Source organism: Oncorhynchus keta, unplaced genomic scaffold (genome assembly GCF_023373465.1).
Source record: "Oncorhynchus keta strain PuntledgeMale-10-30-2019 unplaced genomic scaffold, Oket_V2 Un_contig_1679_pilon_pilon, whole genome shotgun sequence".
Lineage (NCBI taxonomy): Eukaryota > Metazoa > Chordata > Actinopteri > Salmoniformes > Salmonidae > Oncorhynchus > Oncorhynchus keta.
This window is the reverse complement of record NW_026280123.1, coordinates 283577-292500: the sequence shown is the minus strand read 5'-3', so window position 1 is coordinate 292500 and position 8924 is coordinate 283577. Positions and strand designations below refer to the sequence as shown.

Genomic DNA, 8924 nt, shown 5'->3' with positions numbered 1-8924 from the left:
AGGATGACGTCCCACTAGTGGCAGGAGAGTATGTTCTGAGCTACTACAGTTACAACATGCAGAGCATCGTAGGTTTCAGCCACAACTTCCAGGTGAGTCATTCTGGGTATTAAACCCTCAGGCTATTGGCAATCATTCACATATCTGGCACTAATACCTGCGGTTTCTCCCTCAGAGAACCGATTCAGATATTTTCTTGAAAATCTTATATGGTTGTAGAGGAGGCAGTGCATCTCTGTCTCTACCTCCCCTGTTGTTCGGCGACCAGGTAGACACTCCTCTTTGGGCGGCCATGTCTATTTGTGTCTCCCTTTTTCTATAGCCAATCGCTGAGGCTGTGTTTGGTCTTTCTCTGTTTTGTATCTCTGACAGAGTAGATCGAGTTGTTTCATTTCCCCAATTTGTCAAATATGAGGTTTTAATTTCTGTAATTTTTGATTTCCTTGTGTGTTTGGATAATAGTTGTTTAGTGTTTATAACAGCTGACACATAGGGGACTCTTTTCAGTGTTCAGCTCTGAATTGTTTTAAGTTTTAATGTCCTTTTCTTTAATATTTACAATTAAAGGGAATCTGCAGAGCTCCGTTCTGCATTATTTTTATTATTATTATTATTATATTTGGTGCTTTTGGAGATTTAGGATAATTCTGCAGAATTCTGTATGTAGATTTTCTTGTTTCTCTGCGTAAATAAAGATTGGACCCCAATTTTTTTTTTTATATTATTTTTATGGACTAAAATTATTTTCTTTTCTTTTAGCCCTGCCAGGTCAAATCCACCCTAGATTTGTGACTCACAGCACCTGGATTTGGTCTTATGTAGCAAAATTTGAAATGGTGTTTTTTACATTGGATAAAAGTAGAGACTCAGAGCTACAACATGGTGTAACATACACTACAGTTGAGGAACAATGGGAAAGTTATTCTGCCTTGAAAGTTGATGAACTTGTAACCTTTGAAATGGTGTTTTTACATTTTTACTCAGAGCCCCGCCCATTCAGAGCACACAGTTGACTCCCTAGCCCCGCCCATCTCGTTTCCCTCTCAGAGCGTTCAGAGCACACAGTTGACTCCCTAGCCCCGCCCATCTCGTTTCCCCTCTCAGAGCGTTCAGAGCACACAGTTGACTCCCTAGCCCCGCCCATCTCTCCCTAGCCCCGCCCATCTTTCCCTCTCAGAGCGTTCAGAGCACACAGTTGACTCCCTAGCCCCGCCCATCTCTCCCTAGCCCCGCCCATCTCGTCCCTCTCAGAGCGTTCAGAGCACACAGTTGACTCCCTAGCCCCGCCCATCTCGTTTCCCTCTCAGAGCGTTCAGAGCACACAGTTGACTCCCTAGCCCCGCCCATCTCGTTTCCCTCTCAGAGCGTTCAGAGCACACAGTTGACTCCCTAGCCCCGCCCATCTCGTTTCCCTCTCAGAGCGTTCAGAGCACACAGTTGACTCCCTAGCCCCGCCCATCTCGTTTCCCTCTCAGAGCGTTCAGAGCACACAGTTGACTCCCTAGCCCCGCCCATCTCGTTTCCCTCTCAGAGCGTTCAGAGCACACAGTTGACTCCACACAGTAGCCCCGCCCATCTCGTTTCCCTCTCAGAGCGTTCAGAGCACACAGTTGACTCCCTAGCCCCGCCCATCTCGTTTCCCTCTCAGAGCGTTCAGAGCACACAGTTGACTCCCTAGCCCCGCCCATCTCGTTTCCCTCTCAGAGCGTTCAGAGCACACAGTTGACTCCCTAGCCCCGCCCATCTCGTTTCCCTCTCAGAGCGTTCAGAGCACACAGTTGACTCCCTAGCCCCGCCCATCTCGTTTCCCTCTCAGAGCGTTCAGAGCACACAGTTGACTCCCTAGCCCCGCCCATCTCGTTTCCCTCTCAGAGCGTTCAGAGCACACAGTTGACTCCCTAGCCCCGCCCATCTCGTTTCCCTCTCAGAGCGTTCAGAGCACACAGTTGACTCCCTAGCCCCGCCCCATCTCGTTTCCCTCTCAGAGCGTTCAGAGCACACAGTTGACTCCCTAGCCCCGCCCATCTCGTTTCCCTCTCAGAGCGTTCAGAGCACACAGTTGACTCCCTAGCCCCGCCCATCTCGTTTCCCTCTCAGAGCGTTCAGAGCACACAGTTGACTCCCTAGCCCCGCCCATCTCGCCCCGCCCATCTTCCCTCTCAGAGCGTTCAGAGCACACAGTTGACTCCCTAGCCCCGCCCATCTCGTTTCCCTCTCAGAGCGTTCAGAGCACACAGTTGACTCCCTAGCCCCGCCCATCTCGTTTCCCTCTCAGAGCGTTCAGAGCACACAGTTGACTCCCTAGCCCCGCCCATCTCGTTTCCTCTCAGAGCGTTCAGAGCACACAGTTGACTCCCTAGCCCCAACCATCTCGTTTCCCTCTCAGAGCGTTCAGAGCACACAGTTGACTCCCTAGCCCCGCCCCATCTCGTTTCCCTCTCAGAGCGTTCAGAGCACAGTTGACTCCCTGCCCCGCCCCATCTCTCGATGAGCGTTGAGCACACAGTTTACCTCTGCATAACATGAAACAGCCCAACCAGCTCTGCAGGAAACTCCTAGCCCCAACCATCTTTTCCCTCTCAGAGCGTTCAGAGCACACAGTTTTGCCCCGCCCATCTCGTTTCCCTCTCACGTGACACCGGCCATATTCAGAGCACACAGTGACTGCCCCAACCATCTCCCGTTTCCCTCTCACTTTACCCCTAGCCCCGCCCATCTCGAGATATGAACCTCTCGCTAGGCGTAGAGCACACAGTGACCCTAGCCCCGCCATCTCGTTTCCCTCTCAGAGCGTAAACACAGTGAACCCCCGCCCCATCTCGTTTCCCTCTCAGAGCGTAGAGCACAAGTGACCCTAGCCCCGCCCATCTCGCTGGGTAAACAATGACCCCCCGCCCATCTAGCTCTCAGGTAAACAAGTGACCCTAGCTGGGTAAACAATGACCCTAGCCCCGCCCATCTCGTTTCCCTCTCAGGTAAACACAGTGACCCTAGCCCCGCCCATCTCGTTTCCCTCTCAGAGCGTTCAGAGCACAATGACCCCTAGCTAGGTAACACAGTGACCCTAGCTAGGTAAACACAGTGACTCCCTAGCTAGGTAAACAATGACCCTAGCTCTCGTTTCCCTCTCAGGCGTAAACACATGACTCCCTAGCCCCAACCCATCTCGGTAGAGCGTTCAGAGCACACAGTGACCCTAGCCCCCGCCCATCTCGGTAGAGCACAAGTGACCCCTAGCCCCGCCCCAGCTGGGTAGAGCACAATGACCCTAGCTGGGTAAACAATGACCCTAGCTAGAGCACACAGTTGACTCCCTAGGTAAAGAGCACACAGTGACCCCGCCCATAGCTCTCAGGTAGAACAATGACCCTAGCCCCAACCAGCTCTCAGGTAAACAATGACCCCCCAACCATCTCGCCCTCTCAGAGGTAGAACAAGTGACCCTAGCCCCGCCCATCTCGCCCTCTCAGAGGTTCAGAACACAGTTGACTCCCTAGCCCCGCCCATCTCGCTCTCAGGTAAACAATGACCCTAGCTCTCAGGTAAACAATGACCCTAGCTAGAGCGTTCAGAGCACACAGTTGACTCCTAGCCCCGCCCATCTCGTTTCTAGCTGGGTAAACAATGACCAGTTGACTAGCCCCAAATCCATCTCGTTTCCCTCTCAGGTAAACACAGTTGACCCTAGCTCTCAGGTAAACAAGTTGACTCCCTAGCCCCAACCATCTCGTTTCCCTCTCAGAGCTAGCACACAGTTGACTCCTAGCCCCGCCATCTCGTTTCCTCTCAGAGCAATGTTGACTCCCTAGCCCCGCACCCTAGCTTTGTCTCAGAGCGTAGAGCACAATGACCCTAGCTGGGTAAATCTCGTTTGACCCTAGCTGGGTAAACAATGAACCAGGCTAGCTAGGTAAACAATGACCCCAGCTGGGTAAACAATGACCCAGCTAGGTAAACAATGACCTAGCTAGCTGGGTAAACAATGACCAGGCTAGCTGGGTAAATAATGACCAGGCTAGCTGGGTAAACAATGAACCAGGCTAGCTGAACCTAGCTAGTGGGTAAACAATGAACCAGGCTAGCTGGGTAAACAATGACCAGGCTAGCTAGGTAAACAATGACCAGGCTAGCTGGGTAAACAATGACCAGGCTAGCTGGGTAAACAATGACCAGGCTAGCTGGGTAAACCAGGCAATGAACCAGGCTAGCACACAGGGCTGGGTCTCGACAATGACCAGGCTAGCTGGGTAAACAATGACCCTGGGCTAACCAGGCTCTGTAAACAATGACCCTAGCTGGGTAAACAATGACCCTAGCTGAGTAAACAATGAACCAGGCTAGCTGGGTAAACAATGAACCAGGCTAGCTGGGTAAACAATGACCAGGCTAGCTGGGTAAACCAATGACCCCCCAGCTGGGCTAAGACAATGACCCTAGCTGGGTAAACAATGAACCAGGCTAGCTGGGTAAACAATGACCAGGCTAGCTGGGTAAACAATGACCAGGCTAGGTAGACAATGAACCTAGCTAGCTGGGTAAACAATGACCAGGCTAGCTGGGTAAACAATGACCCTAGCTGGGTAAACAATGAACCAGGCTAGCTGGGTAAACAATGACCAGGCTAGCTGGGTAAACAATGACCAGGCTAGCTGGGTAAACAATGACCCTAGCTAGGTAAACTCAGAGCGTGACCAGGCTAGCTGGGTAAACAATGACCAGGCTAGCTGGGTAAACAATGACCAGGCTAGCTGGGTAAACAATGAACCAGGCTAGGTAAACAATGACCAGCTAGCTGGGTAAACAATGACCCTAGCTGGGTAAACAATGAACCAGGCTAGGTAAACAATGAACCAGGCTAGGTAAACAATGACCCAGGCTAGCTGGGTAAATAATGACCCTAGCTGGGTAAACAATGAACCAGGCTAGGTAAACAATGAACCTAGCTAGCTGGGTAAACAATGAACCAGGCTAGCTGGGTAAACAATGAACCAGGCTAGCTGGGTAAATAATGAACCAGGCTAGCTGGGTAAACAATGAACCAGGCTAGCTGGGTAAACAATGAACCAGGCTAGCTGAGGTAAACAATGAACCTAGCTGGGTAAACAATGAACCAGGCTGGGTAAACAATGAACCTAGCTAGGGTAAACAATGAACCAGGCTAGCTGGGTAAACAATGAACCAGGCTAGCTGGGTAAACAATGAACCAGCTAGGTAAACAATGAACCCTAGCTGGGTAAACAATGAACCAGGCTAGCTGGGTAAACAATGAACCTAGGCTAGCTGGGTAAACAATGAACCAGGCTAAACAATGAACCTAGCTAGGTAAACAATGAACCAGGCTAGGTAAACAATGAACCTAGGCTAGCTGGGTAAACAATGAACCTAGCTAGCTAGGTAAACAATGAACCCTAGCTGGTAAACAATGAACCAGGCTAGGTGGGTAAACAATGAACCAGGCTAGGTAAACAATGAACTGGGTAAACAATGAACCAGGCTAGGTAAACAATGAACCTAGCTAGGTAAACAATGAACCAGCTAGGTAAACAATGAACCAGCTAGGTAAACAATGACCCTAGCTGGGTAAACAATGAACCTAGGCTAGCTGGGTAAACAATGAACCAGGCTAGGTAAACAATGACCCTAGCTGGGTAAACAATGAACCAGGCTAGAACTAGGTAAACAATGAACCTAGCTAGGTAAACAATGAACCTAGCTAGCTAGGTAAACAATGAACCTAGCTAGGTAAACAATGAACCAGGCTAGGTAAACAATGAACCAGGCTAGGTAAACAATGAACCAGGCTAGGTAAACAATGACCTAGCTAGCTAGGTAAACAATGAACCAGGCTAGGTAAACAATGTAAACAATGAACCAGGCTAGGTAAACAATGAACCAGGCTAGGTAAACAATGAACCTAGCTTGGTAAACAATGAACCAGGTAGGTAAACAATGAACCTAGCTAGCTGGGTAAACAATGAACCAGCCTAGGTAAAACAATGAACCAGGCTAGCTGGGTAAACAATGAACCTAGCTAGCTGGGTAAACAATGAACCAGGCTAGGTAAACAATGAACCTAGCTAGCTGGGTAAACAATGAACCAGGCTAGGTAAACAATGAACCAGGCTAGGTAAACAATGAACCAGGCTAGGTAAACAATGAACCTAGCTAGGTAAACAATGAACCTAGCTAGCTAGGTAAACAATGAACCAGGCTAGGTAAACAATGAACCAGGCTAGGTAAACAATGAACCAGGCCAGGTAAACAATGAACCTAGCTAGCTAGGTAAACAATGAACCAGGCTAGGTAAACAATGAACCTAGCTAGGCTAGGTAAACAATGAACCAGGCTAGGTAAACAATGAACCAGGCTAGGTAAACAATGAACCTAGCTAGCTAGGTAAACAATGAACCAGGCTAGGTAAACAATGAACCTAGCTAGCTGGGTAAACAATGAACCAGGCTAGGTAAACAATGAACCAGGCTAGGTAAACAATGAACCAGGCTAGGTAAACAATGAACCTAGCTAGCTAGGTAAACAATGAACCAGGCTAGGTAAACAATGAACCTAGCTAGCTGGGTAAACAATGAACCAGGCCAGGTAAACAATGAACCAGGCTAGGTAAACAATGAACCTAGCTAGCTGGGTAAACAATGAACCAGGCTAGGTAAACAATGAACCAGGCTAGGTAAACAATGAACCAGGCCAGGTAAACAATGAACCTAGCTAGCTAGGTAAACAATGAACCAGGCTAGGTAAACAATGAACCAGGCTAGGTAAACAATGAACCAGGCTAGGTAAACAATGAACCAGGCTAGGTAAACAATGAACCTAGCAAGCTAGGTAAACAATGAACCTAGCAAGCTGGGTAAACAATGAACCAGGCTAGGTAAACAATGAACCTAGCTAGCTAGGTAAACAATGAACCTAGCTAGCTGGGTAAACAATGAACCAGGCTAGGTAAACAATGAACCAGGCTAGGTAAACAATGAACCAGGCTAGGTAAACAATGAACCAGGCTAGGTAAACAATGAACCAGGCCAGGTAAACAATGAACCAGGCTAGGTAAACAATGAACCAGGCTAGGTAAACAATGAACCTAGCTTGGTAAACAATGAACCTAGCTAGGTAAACAACGTGTAAGATCACACATGTCATGTAACTTTACCTAACGAACCAGCCAGATCACGTTAGCTAGTTTTAAACAATAATGAACATAGTGCCAAATCATGTCGTTACTACCCTGCATGAATCTGCTGGGAGCTAACCAACCAGGTTCAAATGTTAGCTAGCTAACATTAGGCTCCAACTAGCAAAACAAACGGTTCTGGGATACGAATAATAACATCATACACGTAACTTTAGCTAGGGAGCCAGCCAGCTAACGTTAGCTAGCTAACAGTACACGTTAGCTAGGGAGCCAGCCAGCTAACGTTAGCTAGCTAACAGTACACTTTAGCTAGGGAGCCAGCCAGCTAACGCTAGCTAGCTAACAGTACACTTTAGCTTGAAATTAAACCACTTTCTGTCAAAATTAGGGTTAGGTGTAGTGACACCTCCAGCACTGAGAAGCTGTGACTGAGACCACTGCGCCACTTAGACCCCACGCTTGTGGCAACAGGTCACAAATCCTGCTGCTGTGATGTCACACTGTGGTATTTCACCCAGTAGATATGGGAGTTTATCAAATTTGGGTTTGTTTTCAAAATCTTTGTGGGTCTGTGTAATCAGAGGGAAATATGTGTCTCTAATATGGTCATACATTGGGCAGGAGGTTAGGAAGTGCATCTCAGTTTCCACCTCATTTTGTGGGCAGAGTGCACATAGCCTGTCTTCTCTTGAGAGCCAGGTCTGCCTCGGGCAGACACACTGTGTCTGGACATAGTCAAAGCTTTCCTTAAGTTTGTGCCAGTCACAGTGGTCAGGTATTCTGCCACTGTGTACACTCTGTGTAGGGACAAATAGCATTCTAGTTTGCTCTGTTTTTTTGTTAATTCTTTCCAATGTGTCAAGTAATTATCTTTTTGTTTTCTCATTATTTGGTAGTGTCTAACTGTGTTGCTCTCTCTCTCTCTCTCTCTCTCTCTCTCTCTCTCTCTCTCTTTTCCTCTATTCTTTTGTATCTTCCTCTCTCTCTAATCCCCCTCCCCATCTAGATTGTGGAGTCTAAGAGGGCTGTTATGGAGGGGATGGTTCCACAGGATGTCAACGGGTTGAACAAATAAACATTAACACCTCATTGGCCACACACACACACACACACACACACACACACACACACACACACACACACACACACACACACACACACACACACACACACACACACACACACAACACGCGCACGCACACGCACACACACGCACGCACGCACGCACACACACACACACACACACACACACACACACACACACACAAGCACACGCACGCACACGCACGCACACACACACGCACGCACGCACGCACGCACGCACGCACGCACGCACGCACGCACGCACGCACGCACACACACACACACACACACACACACACACACACACACACACACACACACACACACACACACACACACACACACACCTCCTGGCCCTGACCCCGGCCCTGACCCCCCGCCCTGACCCGGCCCTGACCCCTGTGCCCCAATGAAGATGAGACAGAGGGGTATACTGCAAGGCAAGATCAATGAGTTGGCAGTTAACTTTTGGAACAATCAGAAATAACTATTGATTTGCTGGTTAATTAAGAATGCTAAACTGTTTAAACTGATTATTTGAGTCAATAAGACCATGCCCATTTCAAGCTTATCACTCTAAAAAAAAAAAAAAAAAAGTGTTATTTCATAATATTTAGGCAAAACAGCTGGCTTACTGATTAATCCTGCTTTAAAGTATATACCTGAGAGAGACAGAACAGGTGGTAATATACCT

At 48.3% G+C, this 8924-nt stretch overlaps 1 protein-coding gene across 1 annotated transcript in view; it reads left to right on the top strand.

Annotated features, from left to right (window-relative positions):
• LOC127919503 (inositol polyphosphate 5-phosphatase K-like) overlaps positions 1 to 8327 on the top strand; it is a 10960-nt gene extending 2633 nt beyond the window's left edge. The window contains exons 5-6 of the mRNA XM_052503153.1: positions 1 to 92; positions 8154 to 8327. The exon at positions 1 to 92 is cut by the window's left edge and continues 13 nt beyond it. Coding sequence (XP_052359113.1) covers positions 1 to 92; positions 8154 to 8222 — 161 coding nt within the window. The 3' untranslated portion in view covers positions 8223 to 8327. The remainder of the gene's footprint in view (positions 93 to 8153) is intronic.
• Positions 8328 to 8924: the final 597 nt, after the last annotated feature.